The sequence below is a fragment of the Lissotriton helveticus genome, chromosome 3_1 (assembly GCF_964261635.1).
Source record: "Lissotriton helveticus chromosome 3_1, aLisHel1.1, whole genome shotgun sequence".
In the NCBI taxonomy this organism is placed as follows: domain Eukaryota; kingdom Metazoa; phylum Chordata; class Amphibia; order Caudata; family Salamandridae; genus Lissotriton; species Lissotriton helveticus.
The window spans coordinates 275,264,005-275,289,495 of NC_136061.1; the positions used below are offsets into that span (position 1 = coordinate 275,264,005).

The following is a 25,491-nucleotide window of genomic DNA, read 5'->3' on the forward strand; positions in this document are numbered from 1 at the left end:
GGAGTGACAACTTTTGGCAGAAAATAAGCTATAGTGCAAAGAACCAGCTTGTTTGGGAAGATGTTGAGGCACGGAGTCTTAGATAACAAAGGCTGGAGCTCACTGACCCTCTGGGTAGATGTTATGATCACTAGGAAGGCTGCATTAATGGTAAGGAGCCTGAGAGGACAGTTGTGTAGATTATCATACGAGCCACATCAGAAATATGAGTAAGAGATTGAGGTACCACTGAGGCATGATAAAGGGTAAAGGTGGGAATATATATTGGAGACCTTTCAAAAACCTATTTACAACAGGGAATTTGAACTGGGACGGCTAATAAGGCAACCGCAGAAAGGCTGAGATGGCAGAAAGATAGCCCTTTAAGGTGCCCAAAGCAGAGTCCTGCTGGGCAGGAGAAAGAATAAATAGAAGAACCTGAGAAATGGAAGCAGAAAGAGTATCTACTTCCTTTTCTGCACACCATGCCATGCTATAAAATGCTCCAGTGGCTGGCGTATACCGTGTTGGTGGAGGCACTCCTTGCTGCCAAGATAACCTTGCAGACATCGAGCTCAAGGCAGAAAGCTGTTAACTATCACCACTCAATTTCTACGCATGAAAGCGGAGCATTGACAGGTTCAGGTGGGGAAACCTCCCATGCTGCTGTGACCGAAGATCCTCCCGAAGAGGCAGCCTGATCGGAGTACCAAAGGCCATGTTGAACAGCTGGGGATAATAAATCCAGTACGGAGCCACAAGGATGTTTTGGGCCCGGTCGCTCCTGATCTTCTCGAGAACTCCGGGTAGGAATGGTATGGGCAGAAAGGCGTACAGGAGGCCTGAGTTCCACTTAAGACAAAGAGTGTCTCAGAGCAAGAGCTGTCTTGAAAACTCCTGCATACAAAAGTGCTGACTGCGCGTTCTCGGTGGTGGCGAATAGATCTAACCAAGGTTCTCCCCACTGCTGAAAGAGGCCTTGCACCACCTCTGGATGGAGACGCCATTCGTGATCCACTAGGAATCTTCAACTGAGTTTGTCTTCCCTGATGTTCAGAGAGCCCGCCAGGTGTTGAACCACCAGGGAAATGCCTCTCTCTTCAAGTCATGTCCATAGGCACAGGCCCTCCTGGCAAACGGTCCATGACCCCACCAGCCCCGTTTGTTGTAGTACCACATGGCGGTTGTGTTGTCCGTAAACCCCTGCACTTGATTGAAGGTAGGAAGGCTTTCAAAGTGAGCCGGATTGCTCTGAGCTCCAGCAGGTTGATATGGAGTCCAGATTCTGCCAGAGACCAGAGGCCTCTGATCTCCACCCCTTCCAGATGGCCGTCCCATACCAGTAGTGGTGCAGCTCACACTACTGTCATATCTGGTTGGGCAAGGGAGAGGAGTCCGCCGGTGACCAATTCTTAACCACCACTGCAGATCTTTTGCAGTTCCCTCCGAATTCTGGACCATGTCTGTGAGATTCCCCTGATGCTGCGCCCACCGGAACGTCAGGTCCCACTGCAGAGCCCACATATGCCAGCGGCCTTGTGTTACAAGTAGGATTCAGGAGGCCATGCAGCACAGCAGTCTCAGTCGCACCAAAACCCAGGATAGAGTCTGAAACATCGGATCATAGCCTGAAATACATGGACTCACCGTTTGGGCGAGTAAGCCCAAAAATGCACAGTGTCCAGATCACCTCGGATAAAAGCAAGAGTCTGATAGGGAGTCAGGTGTGACTTTGGCATGTTGATAGTGACCCCAAGCGAGTGCAGGAGGTCCCAGTTGTCTGGAGGTGGGAGACTACTACCTGGGGCGATCCCGCCTTCAACAGCCAGTAATAGAGACAGGGGTGGACTGGTTTCCCTGATCTCCGCAGATAAGATGCAACCACCGCCATCACCTTAATGAACACCGAGGGTTGCTGAAAAGGCCAAAAGGGAGCACAGCAAATTAATAGTGCTCAAGGCCCAGTGTGAACCACAGGTAATGCCTGTAGCCAGGCAAGACAAGTCCAACGCTACCAACCAGACTCCTGGGTTGAGCCAGACAGAACTTGAGCATCTGAGAGTATTTAGAATTTTTCCTTTCTCAGGAAGAAATTGAGAGGATGCATGCCTTTGATAGGACTAAGGCTTCTATCCTTTTAGGGCACCTGAAAGTAGTGGGAATAACAGCCACAACCTATGTCTGGCATCAGCACCCTCTCTATGGCTTTCTTGGCCAAGAGAACCACCACTTCCTAGTGGACTGAGAATGGTCCTCCGACAGCCTGCCGCAAGAGGGTTGAATGGGTGGCGGGGTAGTCACAAAGGTGAGAGAGTAGCCCCATCAGACAATCTGGAGAACCCAGTGGTCTGATGTTCGACCTCCAGTGGTGAAGGTGACGGCGCAGCCTGCCTCCCACTGGTTGCCCACGATGGTTCGGAGGGCAGAACTAAAGAGGCTTGGAATCTGCGGCTGTCGGAGGGTGCTGGACTGGTTGGACTTCGGTCTGCCTGGCCTACGGAGTCTGGGGGTACCGTGTCCCAGCTACGCAAAGGCTGGGGGGCTTGCGTGCTATGTTGGCTAGGAGGGTAAAGATGCAGCTGGAAGCCCCTTCTTTGGCCACGAAAGGAATGAAAGGCAGACTGAGGTCGACGGGGGTCATGGAGAGGCCCAAGGAGCTGGCCGTAGCTATGCTATCCTTGAAGCGCTTCTGCGCAGAGTACGCCTGGTCTCCGAAAAGACGGAAGCTAGCAAAAGGAATGTCCATAAGCGAAGCTTGCACAACACCTAGAAAGCCAGTTATCAACTAGGCATGGCGCTGTAAGGACATTGACAAAGGAACTACTCTGCCTAATGAGTCGTTCATGTGCAGCCCACATCTGATCATGAATTTGGCTGCATCTCTCCCATCTGCCATAGCCGGGGGGAGTATGGCTGAGGCCTCATCCGGAACCATGGGTAGCACCTACGCAACGTAATCCCACCAGCCTAAAACCCATGCTGAGTTCACAGACCACAGTGCCAGGCTGGTGGAAGAAAATATCTCCTTGCCTAAGGTGTCCAACCTCTTGGATTCCCTAGCCAACGGGGTGATAGGAGCTGGAGCAGGGTTTTCCGGGGTAGGGTGTTGCCTGAGTAAATATGGGCCCACTGGGGTGGGGAAATGACGGTGGGCAATTGTCTTGTTCACAGGAGCCCCAGTGCTAAGCTTGGACCAAGTCCTAAATAGGACATCCATAAGGACTTCATTAAAAGGGAGAAGCGATTCTGAGGGGGTCACTCCCCGCCTGAAGCACCTCTGTCAAGAAGTCAGTCTTGACTAACACTGAGGGCAGCCTGAGGGCCAGAACTCGGCTGCCCTTCTCACCATCATAGCAAAGGAGGCTCCCTCCTTCATAGCCATGGTAGAAGAAGAGACCATGCCAGTATCTGGGGAGGTGTCCAGTTCACTGGCGTCTGACAGTTCCACACACCAGTCTTTGTTGTGGGTCTAGGAGCAGATATTCTTCACGGTCCAGTGGCCCCTACCAATCTTTCCCAAGTCCTAGCTGTGGAAACAGAGCTCAGGCTTTGGTCTGGAGAGCAAGGTGCCAGTCAGTGCTGGAGTCGGGCAATGCCCCTCCGGCTCCGTATCGGTGTCTGGGATGAGAATGGGGATGGAGGTGCTGGGAGCGGCGACATACAGACGGACTTTGGGGCAGGTCGAGGTAGTACAACTGGCATCACTCCAGATCCATGTGTGGATTCAAGGGGCCTGACTGGCACCGAGGTGAACCCACCAGCCGGGAACCAGTAGGGGCCACTCCCAAACATGCAGGGCCCAAAGGTGCACCAGCAAGTGCTGGGCGCCGAAATATGAGGTGCTTGACCTCATAACATTTGCAGAGTTGGGCTGGGGTTGCTTAGGCTCCAGGGAACTTAGGGAGGCGCAGAGCCGGCCCAGGTGCAGGCTCAACCACAGAGCCAGGCTTTGAATGATGACAATCCCTAGTCTCATTGAATTACTTTGACGAACGGGGTGAAGTCTAAGATATCTCCGACGACTTACTCTCTTTCTTCTTGTGGAACTTACCCAAATGCCCAGACAACTTGGACTGCAACGAACATCGATGGCTCTTTAACTGATCCTGGGACCTTCCTCTCAACTGGGATCGAGACCGTCCTCACACGTTGAGCGGCAAGGAGCTTGAAGGACTGCTCCCCAAAGCCTCAGGGTGCATGGCACAGCATTCTACGCAGGTCTTTGTGTCGTGACATTTGTCGGTGGCAGGTGCCGCAGGGCTTTAAGCCAGCTTTCCTAGTGGACATCCCAACCACACCAGGATAAAGATCTAAAAACAAATTCAACAAAAATCAAAAAAGGTCAGTAAAAAAGTGGCTGAAGGCGTAGTTCTCTCCAGATCTGCGTTGACTGGAGCATAAAGAAAAGATCTGATGTCAGCACGCTGGGTCGCCTAGGTAGGCACCGCAGACCTCAATTCCGGCACAGATGATAGCGCAGATCCTATCAGAGCTGGACAACGTCACCTACCGGCGCATAGGGGTAGGGGTACTGCTCCAGCAACATTTCCGGTCCCAGCCTGACACCTGGGGATAATTCGAAGCTAAAGAATCTGCGGCAAGAAGTGCCTATCACATCAAGGCAATAAATACAAGATAACCTGTGTAAATCTTCTTGTTACCACAAGATGAACAAGGATTAAATCGAGATGACTTCTCTCTGTCAATCATGGTGACAGTTAGTTGTCAGAACAAAAGATCACAATAGTGCAGAAAATAGTAATCTTCCCTAAAAACACACAGTACCCAGGGTGCTGAAGATAGGGCTCGTTCAAACCCAGGGTAGACCAAAATAGTAACAATTTCAGGTTTACTGAAGCGTCAGAGCAGAGCTCTGCCAGGGGACTCCCTCACACAAGACTTGCAGTAGAAATCTGAGCTATTGTGGCCTCTAGGAGGAGCTGAAGAGCATAAGCGTCCACCTCATTGGTTCATGTTTGGTATCTTTTAAATGAGGTGGATGTGCTACTAAAGAGGCCATGTTGTTTCATGCCAATGGCCTTTTTACACTGCATACTGGTACACTGCATATTGTTACACTATTTACTGACGATGGGGAATTTTCCAAGCATGTGAATATATAAAAGATCCAATTTTGAAGAATTCAGTTTTTGGATGTCCGTAAGAAGGTTGCACTTTGATTCAGCACACAGAAGGGGCAACATTAGCACTGTACAGACCACAGCCATGAACATGAAAACTTCATCAGACATTAGGTCCGAAAGATGAAGGAAATTTACTTCAGGGGTGTTATTAAGGTCATTGGCATTTTGAATATCCATTAGAAATCATCATTTGTGTGAAAAGGAGGGAGGATATTACATGCCTCCGTATCATTCTTTTCCACGCACATCTGAATCCAAGCAGATTTCTTCCATGTGTACAAACCTCTCAGTTCTGGGGAGAGGATCAGCAAAGGAGGCCTTCAACTTTTCATAAGCCACCCAAATAATCTTTTATGGCTGAGGTGACAACAAAGGCAGTGTTAGAGATCACCTTGTAATCTGTGATGAAAACAAGTGTACCTGCTCACTTTGCCACTGGATTCAAGATAGCCTGGCTGATGAGGGTTATGAACCCGAAATCGGTCCCAGGATGCTTGTTTCCGGTCCAGGGAAGATATGGCTTGGCAGTTCAGGCTGGACTGTACCCATGAGGCACAGGGTCAGACTGATTTGCACATTGCCATGTCTGAACTGGGGTGGTGGAGTGAGCTAAAGAATGATGATGGATTAAACCCAGATCAGTTGACTGGGTGTGAGTGTTTGATTTGCTCAAATGCTCCGTCCTTTAGTATTGAAAACAAGTGCACTGGCCCCTTGGGCAGAGATGACTGCCGCAGAATTGATGTGGAGGATGGCGCCTGTAGAGGCATAAAGTCAGTTGTGTCGTGGTCAGAGCTAACAGAATTGAAAGCCTAAAGGTTCTGGGCCCACCCCTGGCAGCCATAAGTGGCTTTGGGGGATTAGGGGCAACCCTGAAGATATCGACCATGGCCTGCTGAAATGCCACAACCTGTGACTGGTCGACAAAAGGAGACAGAAACTCTGGTTTGAGGTTATTTTAAGAACCAGAATCAATATTGAGAAGGATGGCGAAGAGACTGGCACTAATGGCTTTCTCAACGTTTCCATAAGTGGGACCGTTTCATCGAAAAAGAAGAGGTCTTCTACTTTTTATGGTATTTTTTATACTTTATGCAGGACGACACATTGGAGGATCATTCCCTGTCAGTACATTTACCGGAGGAAGAGAATATGGACTGCTAGGGGTGTCCTTAGCCAGAAATAGTTTGGTTTCCTGCTCCCGGATGGCTTTCAATTGGATGGAAGTACAGGAGTACAGGAGATTATGTTCAAGCCCCAGACACCACTTGCAGGCCCCGGGACACCAGTGGGAAAAATACTTTAACCCTTACAGTTGTGGCCCAGTAGGCCCTGCTTGCCCCATGGACCGCTGATTGGAGTCTGATAATTAGTCCTCCTGGGGATTCGTCCCCCTATGAATATCCCTAGCTGCCAGATCCATGAAATTTCCCTCAAGTGGTTGCTCCTAGTGCCTCAGGTGGTGACGCCCAAATCCATTTTTGGCTCCTCCTGTCTAGAAAGGGATGAAACTTGCTTATACATGGTTGACCCGCCATGCTGGCTTCAGTTCCCATTTTTCAGTGAAGCACCAGTGCAGTCTCGGAGCTCTTTGGTGTCCAGGAAATTCTTCAAAATTAACCAGGCTTCTGCAGGAGAATGAGTCAAATTCACTTCCTGAAGTCTCAGAGTTTAAGCCTTGTTGACTACGTCGAAGGATAATTTCTCTGTCAGACAACCATAACATCTGCATGTGGTCTGATGCTTGACCATAATCTCTGATCCAACGACACCACTAGCAGAGCTGCAATTAAGCATCTGCTTGTGGGGCACACAGGCTGCTAGCAGGAACATACTTAAGCTTCAGTCAGGCCTACCCCATGGGCACACTGCTCCAGCGTGGTTAGGATGAGAATGAATGAGGACCGTCACGCTGACTGAACCGCAAGTCCTTTGGTCTACTTTCCTAGTGAGTTTGTCAGATGGATGATAGGCCAGAGTCAGTTACAGAAGTCCCTTCCATAATCCTCTCCTCCAGCAGGGTTGGCGCTTCTTTCCCTCTTTCATAGGCAGGATATCTTGGCACCAAGGATGTCCAGTAATTCCTCCTTTAGAACAGACTCCTGGCAATGTTCCCTCAACTCTGGGAAGTTGGCTGTCTGTGAGACACCAACCCTCAGCGGAGTAGTTGTCCCCAACTACTCAGCGGAGTACCACCTCCTAGGTAGAAGAGACCACAAATAGGAATAACGGTGGGTCTTGTGCTCCCATCATCATTCTGCTTTTATAGATGAAGAATGAGTGTTCCAGGTCTGCTTCCTTGTAACCAGTTTTGGTCAGTTCCCCTTTGATGTGTTCTTGGCAGGCCATTTTCAAGGCATGGGCTCTGTCTGAAAAAATGCTCTGCCCAGCAAGAGAGTCTCCAGGTAGAGTTTCCACCACCAAAGTACAAAGAGAATAAAAGTGGGTACACCCAGCTTTTATGCCCCCTCTTCACAGAGATCAGGAAGAGAGACGTGAATTGGTGCCCCTTCAAAGGGCCCCTTTCCCCAACCGCAGATACTGAATGCTCCACTCTGTACGCTCTGCCATCTAACTATGAGCAGCCGTAGTCAGAGTCATTTACAGACCAATGTATCAAGGGCGGCTTTGGCCATTCTATGGAAAGCCTATCCCTGCTTTTCTCATCATAGTGTCTTGCGCTTTCCCCTCCCATCTAACAGATGCCAACATCACACATATGCTGTCAGGAGAAAGAAACATTTCCTCCATCTAGGACTCTGGACCAGGCAGCTGGCTTCCAAAATGGAACTTGTAGACCTGTATCACTTGTACACGGCATACACTCACGTCTAGCACACACGCACAACACACACGGCCCCCCCTGGTCCCCCTAAGCGCCTTAAGACACTCATAGGTGAGTAGTTGTGCTTTACAAACCTTGATTGATTGACTGAAGAATTTCATACATCACTTTTTGTACGCTCTCATTGGTGAAACAGGTGAAGTGGCACTAGGGCATAGGACTGTGAAGGGACCACTGCATCACAATTATGACTGCCTTACAACAAGCAAAAGACACACAGATGATGGATGGAATGCAGAGCAAATCAAACATTCACCCCAGTCAAAAGATCTGGGTTAAATTAATCATTCTTTTGCTCACATGCCACCCCAGCCATATGCAAATCAGTCTTGACCCTGTGCCTCATGGGAACAGTCCATCCCTGGACCGGAAACAAGCATCCGGGGACCGGTTTCAGGGCATCATCCCTCATCAGCCAGGCTAGCTTGAATCCAGTGGCACTGTGAGCCCGGGACCCATGTCTTGGCATACCCGGCGCACTTAAGGTGAGAAAGCAAAAGACACACAGATTATGGACAGATAGCAGAGCAAATCAAACATTCACCCTCGGTCAAAAGATCTGAGTTAAATCCATTGTTCTTTTGCTCACCAGTGGCTTTGAAATTATCTCATAAGGCCCACCCACTGGGCTCAGCTCTACCACTCATGTTCCTCTAAGTCTTTTAATAAAGTTTTGGCGGGAGGCCCGACTGCAAAATATTTGGAGGTGGGCGGGTTCAAAGCAAAAAAGTTTGGAGACCTCTGCTCTAAAAGCAATACACTCCTATGCTTTCAATGGAAGGCTGAATATGGCTAGACATTTCAAAATCTAGGATGCTGTGTCACAGAGAATTAACAGTCAGAGTATATCATTTTGGAAAGGGTATGTTGGGATATATGTGGGTACATTTTATTATATCATAAATGAATAAAAACTATGTGGCTGATTTAGGTCATGGCAGGTCCACGACACAGTGTGCTTTTTTGGCAGTCTGTCCGCCCACCTACCAGGCGGTAAGCCCGCCTGATTTAGATGCTGGAGTGTAATGGCCGAGAAGTCCTGCCAAGACTTCGATCTCTGCCACTTCAGCAGGGTAGGCTGCAGCAGGCGGAGGAAGGACTCCAGCCAGAAATCCTGCCTCTATATCTGGTTCTGGCTAGTTTCAAAGGGAATTCCGACGGGAATAACTCCTACTTAGAGTTGGCGAAAAGGGACAAAAAGGGGTGAAAACTCAGATTTTTTCAGGGTGCAGGCTGCAATTTTTTTACTGTTCACCTTCGTCAAGGTATCTCCTGTCTTAGTGCACCTTGACCACAATGGATCAGCACCTCGTTTTGACGGACTCTAAGGTTAGTGTACTTGGTGTGTATGGGTATACAATGCATAGCGTGTGTATTTTGGCGGGTGCAGTGCAGAATGTTCCACATGGGGTCACTACATGTAACCTACAAACACAACAAATATGTGTTATACGTAAAAAATAAAATGACACTTACCTGTCTTCCAACCGCCACTGTCACCCCCCTGTCTTCACCTTGGACCATAGACCACCGCCAGCCCAATGGGAACATCCAAATTGGCTTGGCAATGGAGGGTGGGTTGCCAACACAGAAGACAGACACAGTCTTCTGTGTATCGCGTTTACATTTAAATACAGGCTGGTGGTTTAGACCGCCAAGATCTAAATCAGGCCCTATGCTTCGTTCTGGCACTTCAAAAAGGTTTCAAATATGCAATAGCAAAATATATATTTTGTATTTCAAATTTCCATTAGCTTCTATTCCCGCAGCGCAGTGACATTTGCTTGCTCACTTTGGTGCTGCCTCCAGACAGAGGATTTTCTATATGCATTTTCTCCAGTAAAACATACTGTATCAGATAGGAAATGCTTCTCATGTGACACACACACTTGTCCGTTGTACACCCATATACTTGTGAACAAGCCACAAACCTTTTATAAGCACTTGCATGGTTTTTTGTGCCAGTCAGAAAAACTCCTTCAAGTCCTTTTGAAAAACTATACTGTGAAATACATTATTTGTCCCATTTTTTTCAAAACTATTTTTGGGAGGGAAGTGAAAGGTGTGAGAAAAACGCCTTCGCGCCTAACTATGCCCTCCCAGACAGTGTGTGGCTGGAAGGATCTTTTCTGGCAGTGCAGTTAGCGGCCTGTCTAGCCTTGGGATAGTGTTAATTCCAATAACATTCTAATTGAAATAGTACACCAGCCTCAAATTTGACACTCTTTTGTGGCATAAGCAGGGAGGGTGCGACAATCATCTGTAATCCAGGTATGGATTAGTATATACTGTCAATAACAAGGGAAGCTTTCCTATAGTGCTAGAACGTTAGTAAATAATGCAAGTGGCATGGTCAGGTGGAATGCAAGTATTGAGTTCAGTCCCAGGAGCCATTCCCTCAAACCACAAACCCAAAATCCGATAGACAGGACGTCTACCCCGGTCCCCAAATCCAAAGCACTGATGTGTTGAACCTTACAGAGTTTGCAGTAAGAGGAAAAGACCCAGAGGCACTCTGGATCTAGAGATACATACTGGGGAAGATACACAGCTTAGCTACTAGATAGGAGAAAGCCTCAGTATTCCTTATGATGTAAGCATGACAGGCAAAAATAGATATCCTTGCTCTTACAGGGGAGATTTCTCCAGTATTGTCTGTGCATAGCTGTACTGTCAGCAACTTGAAGTAACAGTTTTCAGTCTTCCCACTAGAATTTGAAAGTGGCATTAAATGAAGAAGAGAGAGCCAAGACATAGAACTTTAGTGGCCTAGCATACGGCAACATTAAAGCAAAATATAGCAGTTTTCTGTGAATATATATATATATTCTGAAATGTTCTTAGTAGAAAGTGACTAACATCACATGCACTAAACAAAAAATGAAAACGGCTTGAACTGGCTAGAAAGTAAATAATAGAGATGGGGCTTTTACATATTATAAATTTAAGACCTATTTCCACAACAATTGGCAATAATGACGAAAAAGAAAGGTAAACTATTAACATTTTACTTGCAGCAAAGCTACCATAAATTGTCCCCTTCAACACACCAAAAAGCCTTTTTTTCCAATTACGGATGGCGATTAGTTGTAAGATTACAGCAAGAAAGCATAATTTGCAAATGTGTAACCCAAGTGATTACTGATTGAACAAATTAGTGCAAAGCAAAAACAAAAAGCCAAATTAAAAACAAATCTAGAGTATATGTAAAACATATTTCTTTGAATTAGAGGCTTTGGAATTGTGCAGACAGTGACTCACATGATACAGAGCCTGCTGCAACATAACTGGCCTTGGCAGCTCATGCCCCAAGCATGCAGTTACTGACTATCCAAAGAATAAATGATTGAAGCAGACTTTTGCCAATTGGTAAACACAGCAAAGATCCAAGATATGCACAAGATTTTTAAGAAAGCTTAGTTATATATTCAGCATATAATATATATAATGACTTAGTTTGCAGATGACTGTGCAACTAGAGCACCTTTAAGAGAAAAGTTTCAATAGTAAAGCAAAATGCATTATTTGCGTTTCTTTTTACTAACATATTACCCTTTTTTATGCATCTACATATTTATTTATTTTAAATCAGAAAATGCATAAGAATTCTTTACTGAAATCCATATTACCCGATCAAACCACTTTCTAAGATGAATGTTCTTTTAGTTTTAGCAGGTACAACAGAAACATGCCTACTGTAGAAGCAAATTCTCATACCATAATCTGCAGACAGTTTATAGATGTGGACATTTTACAGCGGAAGTCCGAGACTTGCTAAAAAGCTGTTGTCACTATTCATAGACACTTGTTACCTGATTGATATTTCAATTTATTAAAACTATTTGAAACTTGGGGACAAAAATATATGTGATGTCTTCTAAGTAGTTATTAGATACTTTCACAGAGCCTTGAATGAAAGATTAAATCAGAGAGAGTGACATTCTCAATCATTCAGAGAGGTGTGCATATTATTTTAAGCTCTAATATGTTTGTGTATTTTGATCTTACATCTACTATGGTGATTTACTTTGTACATATATGGAGTATTATTGTGTTTTTACATTATGATCATTGAATAGCATCAACATTTTGCTGATCAAATTGGCTTTGTTTCAGTGGTTTGAAACACTCTGGTGTCTGGTTTTGTTTCTGCACTTGTGCATGATCTTGGATTTAAATTTCCCTCCAGTTTCACCGATTACCAATACTGTAGTCAACAGAGATGATTGGGTAGAAGCAACATAGCGGCAAACTGCCCCATGCATGATGCTGTGCAATTCCATTCTTGCTGCATTCTTACATTACCTCGAGGTAAATGCTGAGGAAACATTCTCAGGCTCATCATACCCATATTCACCCAGATGTTAGACTGCTGCTGTCTGGTTGCAGGCTGCTGCCTCAAGAACAGTAGGTACCGGGGAAACAGCTCCAGTTCTGCCAGATTCGTTTTGCTGTTTTTGATGACCTAGAAAGGATTAAACGAAATTGGGTAGCTTGCTTGTAGATGAAAGAATATTGAGTTATCAGCTTTGTATAAGTCTCAGGAAAAAATAGGCTGCATTTCAGTTGTGGTCAAGTCAAAATTCTTTATTTTCAAGAAATAAATTCATACAGAAATATTGCACATTACCCAATTCATTGACATACACAATTACACATCATAAAATCACCGGTACATAGCACTGATCTGAATCAATTTGACCGAAATGTGCCACCAGACTAAGATGAATACAAAACAGTATACAAATTAAAATATCTTCTTGCTAAAAACTATTAACTAGTCAGCAGCCCATTATTCCAAACAATTTAAAATATTTGAAAGTGCAGCAGATTGACCAGCAGCGTGCAACTCATTTCGTCAACAAGAGAGCATTATAAGCTGTGCTGTGCAGAACCAAATTATCGCAATCCACACAGGTCTAATTTAGTCTAGCCTCGCTAACAAAACCACATTTCCCATATCAAGACCAATGTCATAATGAAGGCATCCTCCTAATCTAGTCTGCAACAGCCTTGTAATTTAAGAAATATCCCGTCGACCCTTAACAAGTATTGACGCAGGTCTGAGACACTGAGAGGAAGAAGACCTGCCATTATACGTTATAATTTTGTGCAGATATTGGCCAATAGCAATGGCTGCCTCCTGGAATCTAATGCCACATATCAAGTTGAAGCCCATTTCCCTCAACCATATCCCATATTTTTTTTTAAACGAGCTGGAGAATCATCTACCTTTCCTCAAGGAAAAATACACAATTCATCAATAGGTGGATCACGGAGTACTTTCTATCCCGCTTACATGGGCACTAACCACAGTTCTCTATGTATTTTTTCAGCCCTGCCATCCGCCATCCAGGGTCGATTCAAACCCTCAGCCACAGAATTAATTTAGCAGAAACCTATCTGGGATTTTATATAAAAATGGGAAAAGGTCCTTGCACTCCTGAGAAATTTGGAAGGGAATAAGTAAGCTCTTGTTCTGGAAATGCTGAAGGTTGCCTCCACAGACCATCGTCTAAGAGGTCCCATTTTGGACTGATTGGTAATGCCTCACCTGCTTTGTGGTGCATATCAAGGACTCCTGGGTGCTTCAAATTTAAGGACACATGGTTCAACCTTACCGGTTGATGAGTGACTTTATCTCAGGTAGAACGGACACTGATACATTTGTCACCGGTGACTCCAATATTAGTCAAAAAGTAAAAGGGCAAGGCTCTTGCATATGCCAGCAGTATAATTGAATAATAAAAAGTTCTCCGTGGAACTATACCCAGGAACAAAATGTCACGTGTCAGGAGGGCTATAAAATAGTGGAAATCCAGAAAGGTACAGAAATTAAACAAGTGACACAATTCAAGAATGCAATATCTACAGTTCTGAAGTATTTAAAAGGATTGAAAGACCAAATGACCAAACTGTGAAGGAAATAGAAAAGCACAATGACATCCTTAATTCAATCTGCCACAAGAACTATCAAAGTTGATCCCAGTTTTGCTTGATAAGAAATTCATAGTAAATTGAAGGGCAATACTATGCAATGCAAATCCAATGTTTTGCTGAATGATTTTGTACTATAAATGCATTAATATAGGATCACATTCACAACAGGGTGGCAAAATGCACTCTTTTATCCAAACACTCAGTCACGCTAGACCGTGAGGGAGAGTGGTTAGTTGCAAGAGTATTAAAGCTTGGCTTCACTTCACATTCAATGTTATAGTTGTTTAAGTGGTCTCTATAAGATCCAACATGTGGTGATAGCAGAGAAGCCCACAGCATACACTTGGTACAGGCAGTCGAGGTAGATGCTCAATATAATTCTGCTCGAGTAACAAGACAGCATGCATTGCACACAGCCAGCCACAGAAGACAACCTCAATATTGAAGTTCACCCACTGGCCTGAAAAGAAGGAGACTCAGCTATAGTAAACGCTCCTTAGAAAACTGTTGGGGTGACAGAGGAGTGTCCCACAGGCAACCAGAGTAAATATTTGACAGTGTCTACCCATGAGAAAGTGGAGAGGAATGCAGTGGCATGTATTGGTAACCAACTGAGGTTTAGCCCCATGGCATGGACTAGATACAGGCAGTCACTTAAAATGATCTAAAGAGAAAATTTTAGAAGTGACTGAGTGTAATCTACAAGCACACACATGAGAAATTAAACTATATTAAATCCCTCTAGATTCCACCCTGTATTGGCTCACAATGGGACAAACAATTGCAAGAAGTTTCATGTTGAAGTAATCTACCCCTGGCTCAGCACCCAAACTTATCAGCGACGCTGGAAAAAAACAGTCTGACACTCCTCGCAAAAGTGGGTATAACTAACAATGGGAGACTTTTACCCCAATGGCACCTTTATAACTCCAGATGACCCAACATATATAAGTAACCACACAATGCTATTTAGATTTGCTTATCATAGGTTGCGAGCAGCTGTGAGGGTCCACTATTCCACCTATCCAGCTGAACCCCCCCATATTGGAATCACTACAAACATTAATCGCAACTCCAAGTGACACTAATATAGTAGCACAACTCTACAAAAAGATACAGATGGAAATTGGTATGAACACAAACAAAGCCCGGGAAAAATGGAATGTACTACTGGAGACCCCATTGAATGATGACGATTGGAAATCGTGCTGTGCACTCACTGCACTATTTACACCCAATGGGAATCTTCATATTACCCATTATAAATATCTACACCAAGCCTATCATACTCCAATTAAACTATATAAATATGGGTTACGTGCCAATGCACACTGCAAAAGATGCAAACTAGATCAGGCTGACTTTGCACACTTAGCTTGGATCTGTGTTAAAATCAGACAATACTGGGGCAAAGTGAACGGTTTATTAGAAGAAATATTGATGTGCAAATTAAAATGTACACCGCAATTGTGTTTCTTGGGCCACCAAATACCTCTGAAATCCATTAAGCAAAAACTAACTGCGATAATGCTACTATTGGCAAAACGAAGAGTAGCAAAGCACTGGGGCAGAAAACAAACACCTACTGCAGAGCGATGTATAAAAGATGCTGTCTATTGTAGAGATAACTTTTTGCTATATGCTGAGGAACTGCCTACGGCTGCTAAACCATCTAACTTTTGGGAACCTCTAGCTATCTATTTGCAACAAAATCCTGATTTATTTAAAAAGTCTCCTTAATGAATGAAAATGTACTGTCACTGTTACACTATTATGATGTACAGAAGATCTATTGGTTTACACTAGACATCATATTGAATGTTAACAATGATGGTAATTTACCCGATATGTGTATTATATAATCTTATGAATGCATTGTACCAACTTAGAAGATAATAAAAAATAAAAAGTTTCATGTTGAAGTAATGGCCTTAATGCCACTAATGACACTAACACTGTTTCATCAAGATCTGACAGTGCCAGACTTATTTAAGACTTCACTTGCTAGGGTCCACCCCGGATAGAATGTAGAAGTAGCCCACTGCACACAATGGTTAAAGGCAGCCAGAAAAAAATGCCATAAAGTGTCCACCCATGAGCAACAGAGCAGCACCAAGCTCTACACTGGTTACAGACAGAATAAATGGCCAAAGAGTCAACCCATGAGTAATATAGGCACAGTATATGGTGTACCTTCATTACAAGCAGTCAAGATAAATATCCTCTGCACTCACCCAGGAGTGACAGAGAAGCAGCCAATAGGGTGCACCAGTTTATTTATTTTATTTATTTAATTTATATGGCGCGTTATAACCACAGGGGTCTCTAAGCGCTGTCTGTCCAGATTTACGTGATAAGATGTTACATTCACTTGAAACCAGCTGTGCACCTAAGATCTGCACCATGCTTGCTTAAACAATACAGTTTTTAGTTTTTTCCTGAAGGAAAGTAGATTACTTTCCTTCCTGAGCTCTGGATCCAGTTTGTTCCAAAAAGCTGGGAGCGTGTTGGAAAACGCACGGCCCCCCACCGTGGTCAATTTGAAGCGGGATTGGGACAGAAGAGTGGCGTCCGACGAACGCAAAGTCCTACCCGGTGTGTAGGGGGATAATCGGGATTTCAGGTATTTTGGTGCTTTGCCATACCGAGCCTTGTGAGCGATACACAGTCCTTTGAAGACAGTTCTCTGACGAATTGGGAGCCAGTGCAGCTCCTGCATCAGAGGAGAGGCATGAGCAGTCCTGGGTTTTTTGAATATCAGCCTAGCAGCATCATTCATCACTCCCTGTAATTTGTCCAGCAGCCGCTGTGGCAAACCTAAATATAAGGAGTTCCCGTAGTCCAGCCTTGCCAAAATTGTGGCTGAAACCACGTGTTTCAGAGTTGGGAATGAGAGTAGGGCAGAGATCTTCCTTAGTTGTCTTAGAAGGCCTATACAGGTGCCCACTACGGTGGTAACTTGTTTTTCCATGGACAATTTATTATCCACGTATAGGCCTAAGCTTTTAACTGCGACTGCCGGTTTTGGTGGTGCGCCCAGCTCTTTAGGCCAGAATTTCTCGCTCCAAGGGTTACCCGAGGTGGAAATGGGCAACACTTCCGTCTTATCCAGAGAGTTCTCGGACATCCAATTGACTGTAGTTTTCAGTATGTCCTGTAGCCTAGTGGATGCTCCCGGACCATCATCCAACCGGATGATTATCTGGGTGTCATCGGCATAGTTATACACTAGGCAATCCATCCTGTTCAGGAGGGCAATCAGTGGCTGCAGGTAGATGTTGAAGAGTAGGGGTGACAAGGCAGAGCCCTGTGGAACCCCACAGGTGATCGGGGCAGGGGTGGAAAGTAGGTCACCCAGCTGCACTCGTTGTGTCCTACCCTGCAAAAATGATGTAAGCCATGCATGTGCTGTACCCATGACGCCAAAGGATCTCAACCGCGACAGAAGCTGTTTGTGACACACGGTATCAAACGCCGCGGAGAGATCCAATAGTATCAGGGCGCTCGGTGTTTTTACATCGGCCCGCGTTCTTAGCTCATCTAGAATGGATAACATAACTAGTTCCGTGCTATGATTAGCACGGAACCCTGCCTGATTGGTCTCCAGCAGGTTGTTATTCTCTAGATGGTCCGATAGTAGAGCTAACACATGCTGCTCAACCACTTTAGCCAAAAAAGGCAACTGAGAGATGGGCCGGAAATTTTGCAGACATTTTGTGTCTGCACCAGGTTTCTTCAGTAAGGGGATCAGGCGAGCCTCCTTAAAAGCTAGAGGGATCTGTCCTGTGCGAAGAGAAGTGTTCAATAGATGCAGGACCTCTTCCTCTATTCCTGGCATTGCCACCTTGAGTATGTCTGGAGGGCAAGGGTCCACCAAGGAACCCGATTTAACTCGGCCTATGATTTTAAGTAATTCCTGTTTGGAGATAGGGGAGAACTCAACTAATGGTGGGATGTTTAACGGGGCAATAAGGTCCGGTAGGCGAGGACATTCGAGGGGTGCAGTTTCCGCAATTTCGTCCAAGATATCGGATATCTTTTTTACGAAGAAGTCTTGAAACCTCTGACAGTCCTCCTGAGTGAACTCGGGCCTTTGCTCTTTGTTCACCCTGAGCTCCGCCAGGACCCGAAAAATTTCTTTTTGCGGATTTCTTGCAGCAGCTATTCTTTCCTCGAAGAAGACAGCCTTTCTAGATTGTATGGCTAGTTTATACTGGGCTAAGGATGAGACATATTCTTGTTTGGAGATGGCGTCATATTTTTTACGCCAAGCCCGTTCTTTCTTCCTCACCCCACGTTTCATCTCCCTTAGGGAGTCATTATACCAAGGCGCCCCAGCTCCTCTCGCCACCTTCTTCATCCTGCGAAGAGGTGCCACCACATCAATGGCACTCCCCAGTTTATGCTGGAGGTGTCCACATAGAGCATCAACGTTGACATCCTGCTCTTTTGCTGAAGGGTGGTGTTCTAAGAGGTGAACCAATTTTTCCCCATCAAGATTTCTCCATTTGCGGGCCGTTATCCAGCCCTCCCCAGGTTTGGACAGGGGGCCCCTCAGTATGAGTCTACCCTTTATTAGAGAATGGTCAGACCAGGCACAGGGGAAAATTTCCGTAGTGCCCTGGACTGGCATGGTGGTCCAGACTAAGTCGAGCACATGACCTTTCTCATGTGTCGGTCCCTTGACCTGTTGAGTGAGACCTAAGGAGGAAACCGCCTCCTCAATCTGTAATGCTTGGCCTTCTTTGGGGGATTTTTCCCAATGATAATTGAAGTCCCCTAAGATCACCATTTTGTCATATCTTGTGCACAGGTCCTGGACCAATCTTAAGAAGAGAGTGGGGAAATCTGGCGACGCCCAGGGTGGCCGATATACCACCAAGAACACCACACAGACCGCTCCCCTCCTGAGCTTAACCCCCATAACCTCTGCTCCTCCAAGGGTTACAGAGAGGAACCTATCGGCACGGAGGCATGACTGATATAAAAGGGCTACTCCTCCTCCTCTCTTGGCTCCCTCCCTATTAAAATAAATAGCCAAATAGTTATCTGGAAGAGCCGCCACCAAATCCGGCGCTGAGCAATCCTCCAACCATGTTTCAGTGAGTGCGAGGACGTCTAACTCCCCGTCTTCCAGAAGTGTGAAAACCTCCAACCTATGGCTCTGCAAAGAGCGGGTATTCAATAGACCGTAGCTCAGGGTATGTATATTGGAAGAGCGCTGTCGCCCACTAATACTCCTGGGTGAGATCAGCAGGCCCTCGCAACCCAGCCGATATATAGTACCCGGCTCCAGATGGGATCTACCCAGGTTAAGCTGCAATAAGTCACCCCTTGAGTAGACCACAGTTACTGGCTACAAGACAAAAATGCCCTAAATGGTCCAACCAGGAGCAACAGAGTAGCAGCACACTACCTGTGTTGGTTACAGGCAACCAGAATAACAGACAAAGTCGCAGCACATGGCGTGCACTGGTTACAGGCAGTGAAATCAATGTGCCCCAAAACCATACGTGTTACTGTGAAGCGATCTAAAGGGCACATATTACAGGAATACTCAAAATGGACAAATGCAGACCTAAGGATGTCAATGAGAGGTCTGCAACTCTTCTTTGCCATCATGAGAAAAAAAATAAACAATTCATTTAAAATAAAACCGCATCAATCCAATTGGCAGGAGTAAGGTTAGTGCAGACTCCGCACATACCAACTCAACAGAACAACTTAGAGATCTAAAAGATTGATGCCAGAACTTTCACCTGAACAACTCATTACAGATTGCATGTGAGGCAAGAAAATATAAGAGATCATCGCAGCCACCGACGACATCCGGACCCTGCTCGACAAGGGGGAAACAGTGGCCCTCATCCTCCTGGACCTCTTTGCTGCGTTCGACACGGTCTGCCACCGCACCCTAGTCCAGCGCCTCAGCAACATCGGTATCCAAGAGAAGGCACTGGAGTGGATCATCTCGTTCCTCGCCGGAAGAACACAAAGAGTCCGCCTCCCCCCGTTTTGCTCCGAGGCCACCGAAGTCATCTGCGGCGTCCCGCAAGGATCTTCACTCAGCCCCACCCTCTTCAACATCTACATGAAACCTCTCGCAGCCATCGCACGCCAGCACAACCTCAACATCATCTCTTACGCCGTCGACACCCAGCTGATCCTCTCCCTCACCAGAGACCCCGACACCGCCAGAACCTGCCTACACGAAGGGATGAAAGACGTCGCCGAGTGGATGAAGGACAGCCGCCTGAAACTGAACTCGGACAAGACGGAAGTCCTCATCCTGGGATCTTCGCCCTCCGCCTGGGACGACTCCTGGTGGCCCCCAGCCCTGGGCACCGCACCCAAGCCAACCGACCAAGCACGCAACCTGGGCTTCATCCTGGACCCCTCCCTCTCGATGACCAGACAAGTCAACGCCGTCTCCTCATCGTGCTTCAACACCCTGCGTATGCTTCGCAAGATCTTCCGCTGGATCCCGACCGAGACCAGGAAGATTGTCACCCAGGCACTCGTCACCAGCCGACTGGACTACGGAAACGCCCTCTACGCCGGAACCACAGCCAAGCTACAGAAAAGACTCCAGCGCATCCAGAACGCATCCGCCCGACTCATCCTGGATGTCCCCCGACGCAGCCACATCTCCAGCCACCTGAGGAACCTGCACTGGCTCCCCGTCGACAAGAGGATCACGTTCCGGCTCCTCACCCACGCACACAAGTCTCTCCACGACCTGGGCTCCAAGTACCTCAACGACCGCCTGACCTTCTACACGCCCACCCGCCAGCTACGGTCCACCAGCCTCGCCCTCGCAGCCGTACCACCCATCCGAAGAGCCACCGCCGGAGGAAGATCCTTCTCTTACCTGGCTGCCAAGACTTGGAACTCCCTCCCCATCCACCTTCGGCTGACCCAGGACCATCTCGCCTTCAGGAAACAACTCAAGACCTGGCTGTTCGAGCAGTAGCATACCCCTCCCCCCAAGCGCCTTGAGACCCTCCCGGGTGAGTAGTGCGCTATACAAATGGCATGATTGATTGATTGATTGATTGAGATTAACCTGAGAACCAAAGTCTCCTTTCAGTAAAGGTTAATTTAGGACAGACTAGTCCCTTACTCTTTGTAGTACAGTGTATAGAAATTAGGTATCAAAGAAGCAGACAAGAAATTCGATTGTAAGGTTCTTTATGGCTGCTTTGAACACTCACCTCTTGAATTTTGCTCAACTGAGAACTTTACTGAACTTCAGAACTTACCTGAGGTAGGTGGACAAGTTATATACCTTCTGTTACACCTTATCTGGTAGAGACATGAGCTATCCGCGGATTACTTACCATCGAATTTCCCAGGCGTCAGACTGGATCCGGAAGATTTTGCTTCAAGTGATAACCTTGGGCGCAGGTAGGTAGCGTTGGTCGGCTCCGCGTGACGTCATTGGCGTCGTCTCTGCCGTGGCGATGTCCGCGTCACTTACAAAGGCGCCACTTCAGTGTGCTGATGTCAGCTATTTTCCACGGCAGAAGCGCGGAGCTATTGGCATTGGTGGGTTCTGAACAACTAGGGCCCTGAAAGGGAACAGACCTGACCCTAAATATGTGTCCGCAGAGTGGGAAGGATTAGTGCGTCGGTAAGGAATCTGCTGCTTGATCTCGTCTCTACCAGATAAGGCATTATCGAAGGTAAGTAACTTCTGATAGAGACATCTAGCCTGCAGATTCCTTACCTTTGAATAGATACCCAAGCAATACCATTCTCGGAGGAGGGACTACGGACAAGTTTTGACCAGGAATCCCTGCAGGACAGAGCGGCCAAAAAGGCTGTCCTTGCGGACTTGGCTCTACAGGCAGTAGTGCTTGGTGAACGTGTGCAGTGATGCCCACAATGCTGCCTGAGAATTGTCGAGGACTGGCACTCCACAATGCAATGCCGTGGTAGCAGCCCTAACTCTGGTAGTATGACCCCTTGAGCCTTCAGGAGGCTGCTTTTTTGCCAGAACGTAGCAGATTTTAATGCAAAAAGATGACCCATGGAGAGACCATCCTTTTCTGCACCACAAGACTCTTCTTCACTCCCATGTACCCCACGAAGATTTGGTCATCTACCAGCCACTCTATTGTGCGGTCAAGGTAGAACTTAAATGCTCTTTTTAGGTCCAGACGGTGGAGTTGATCCTCTTCTTTAGACGGGTGCGGATGAGTGTACAAATTGGGAAAGGTGACAGATTGCCCCATGTGGAATGGTGTTAATACGTTTGGTAAGAAAGAGGCCCTAGAGCGAAGCACCAACTTATAAGGGAAGATGGTCAGGTATGGAAGCTTAGATTACAGTCTGCAATTCGCTCACCCTCCTGGCAGACGTTATTGCCACTAAAAAGACTGTTTTGATGGTAAGCAGCCGGAGGGGGCAGTTGTGAAGAGGTTCGAATGGAGCACACAAGGAAGATGAGAACAAAATTAAGGTCCCACTGAAGCATGATGAATAAGGCAGGGGGAAACATGTACAGGCCCCTTAAGAAATCTGTTTAAAATATGGCATTTAAATAAAGATTGTTGGTCTGGCAGCCTCAAGAATGCAGACAGGGCCAAAGATACCCTTTTGAGAGTGCCCAGAGAAGCGCCCTACATGGCAAGGGTCAAAATAAAGGGGGCGTGGCTTGGATGCCGAAGGGACTGGCAGCGTGAGCCCGGAGCTCCGCGCCCGATCCCCGCGAACATCCTGAAAACGGGGGCGTTCTCCCACGTTAACAACACTGCCGAGGCGCTACTCCTCGTCAGAGGGGCGGGGGCACCCCGGGAATCATCGGGGGTGCCTCTCCGCCAGCAAACAAAACTGTAAGAAGGGCCGCCTGGCCAGGAGATGGGGCGACCCAAGATGGCGGTGGAGGCTGCGACCGGAGACTGCGAGCGCTGACGAGCCGACCGGGGGAGGCCTGACGGGGAACCGGATCTGGGGAGTGAAGCGGAGCTACGGAAGGTGTCCCTGGGTCTGCGCTGCGAACTGTGAACGCCTACCCCAGCGGCGAGGCTCGCACTGACGGCAAGCTTGCAGACGCGGAACCCCACAAGATGGCGGCCGCAGCGCGAACTGGCCATTGAAGGAGATCCTAGGGCCTGCCGCGACCGAGACGATTCGCGGGGACTCCCCTATAGCGGTGGCTAGCCTGACTGCCATTGGGCTGCGAGGAGGCTGACCTGTCTTCCCTGCCCGCTGGATGCACCCACGAGTACGAGGATCGGAGTGCTGTGCACCGGCAGATGAAGAGGTGAGCGTCGGGGGAGCGGAAGGCTGGCTAGGTGGAGGGAAGCTCCGGGTCGGCAGAGGGGGGCCGCGGAGTGAAAAAGGAGCATCGGCACCCAGACCACGAGAAGAAGTGCAGACCGCCACGAGAGGTGGGAAGCGCCTCGGCTTCCGACGGCAGGCTGCCTGGACGGGGGGCTGCGAGCAACTGCACATAGGAGCTGTCTGACTCCCATTGCTCTGGGGAGGACGGCCGTGGCTTGGCGCCTGCTGGGCACAGCGGGAGAAGTGGATGGGCCCTAACAGATACCACGTGTGCAGATCGCGATAGCAAGGCCCCCACGCGGAAAGCGATCGGGAAGGGGGGACGCAGCGCATCTTTGAACTGGAAAGAGCTGGGACCCGTGCTGCAGAGTGGACGCACCCCTGGTGAATACGGCTGGCCGAGGGGAGTGGAGGGTCGCAGTAGAAGGAATGGTGAGCCCTGCTGTGCTACAGGGCGACTGCTGTCGGGGGGCCTATTGAGGCGCTGAAGTCCGAGCTGGGAAATTCAGGGCACTACTGGGAGGAGCCCTGTGCCCCTGACCCTTGAGAGTGGTGCGAGAAGTGAAGTAGGAGCAGGGGCGGCTGCGTTCCGGGGAGCTACCGCACCACTGAGGCTACCTGACCCGGATGTGCTGACTCGGTGAGTGGACCGCAGCCGCGCTGCAGCTCCGGATTGGGAGAACACCGGCCCGGGGAGGACGCTGAGCGCTCACCCCTGCGGGGGTTGCCCGAGACCCGTTGGGGCTGGAGGACGACACGAGCGGCTGGCGTGGAGGTATGATGGGGAAACCCAGGGGCAAGCAAGAGGGAGCCACCGGCTCTGAGCCGCCGGAAAGTGTTATGCCGGGCCCTGCGGATCTGCAGCAGCTCCAGGACCGCATTCTGGAGGCAATAGCGGCAACGAAGGAGGCACTACAGCAGGACATTGCGCAGGTGGCAACGGGGCTGGGGATCCTCCGTGCGGACCACGCTAAACTGAAAGACAGAGTCAAAGACACGGAGACTGCCTTGCAGGAGCTGGTCCCGGCTCATAAATCGGCGTAGGGGAAGCTGGCGGACGCACTGGACAGGATACAAGCGCTTGAAAGACTAGCAGAGGACGCCGAAAGTCGCAGCAGGCGCAACAACGTCCGCCTGGTGGGCCTGCCGGAAAAGAAGGAGGGTGGAGATATGGTCGGATACTTGGACGATTAGTTCCGTTCGGTAGTGGGTCCTGAGGGACTATCTCCCTTCTTCACTCTGAAGCGGGCGCACCAGGTCCCGGCCAGACCTCCCAAGCCGGGCCTCTCCCCCCCCGACCGGTGGTGATCAAGTTGCTGCATTATAGGGACAGCGACTTGCGGCTCCAGAGGGCCAGGGATGCGGGCCAATTTCAAGTGGACAATTGTAACGTGACACTGTTCCCTGATTACACTATGGAGACCCAGAAACTGCGTGCTTCTTTCTTATCCATCAAACGAGAGCTAAGAGCCGAAGGTATCCGATACTCCCCACTTTTTCCGGCGAAGCTTAGAGTAGTAGTGGATGACAAAACACACTTTTCCCCCACATCGGCCGACACCTGGACGTGGTGGGAGACGTATAAAGCTGGAACGGACGGAGCGAGATTCAGGGAGGAGGAGCGCTGCCGGCCGCCGGAGCGCAGGTCAAAGAGGCTCCGCGGGCGCAGACGAGGATCTCGAAAACCCACGGGGTCTCAGACGGATGAAGAGAGGAGGGCGGCACTGCAGGCAGTGGTGGATCTGGCGGGAACTGATGCGGCCTGCATGCCCCGAGGCACGGACTCGCAAGCCATCGCCACGGGATCCGAAACAGACCTGTCTGATGTTAACAGCGCTAAGGGACCGATAGTAACACCGCAGACATCGGATGAAATTGTGGGACCCTGAAGCGGACGCTGGTCGAGGGAGCCACTGGTGGTAACTGGGGGGGGCCTTTTTCCCTAAACAGACACATACTGTATAGCAAACCTGAAGGGGAGGACTGCATGCAATCATGAGGGGATTACAGGGCTGGGGGATGGGACTGTAGTAACCGCCTTCAGGCCCAAGTTACACCCTATTAGCCCCTAAGGCTACCGCGGTGTCGACTGCGGTTTAGAGAGAAGTTGAACTGTTTGCTTCTGGAGTTTGGATGGGAACTGATGCTTTGAAATTGGGACCTGTTCTGGGGGCGAGGGAGAGGAGGGCAGTTGGGGATGCTTTCCGTGGGAGTTTAACTGGGGCTGTTCGGGGTGGGAAATGCGAAAAAGAGGAGAGAACCCTCCTGAAGTTCTGTTGGGTAGAAACCGCCGCC

General features: G+C 48.2%; 1 protein-coding gene across 3 annotated transcripts in view; it reads right to left on the reverse strand.

Annotated features, from left to right (window-relative positions):
• Window positions 1-25,491, reverse strand: part of USP32 (ubiquitin specific peptidase 32) — a 1,745,589-nt gene that overhangs the window by 651,823 nt on the left and 1,068,275 nt on the right. For 2 of the 3 annotated variants that reach the window (XM_078679804.1, XM_078679802.1), the window contains exon 16: window positions 12,274-12,433. In XM_078679804.1, coding sequence (XP_078535930.1) covers window positions 12,274-12,433 — 160 coding nt within the window. The remainder of the gene's footprint in view (window positions 1-12,273; window positions 12,434-25,491) is intronic. The other variant, XM_078679803.1, reaches the window with a different exon arrangement.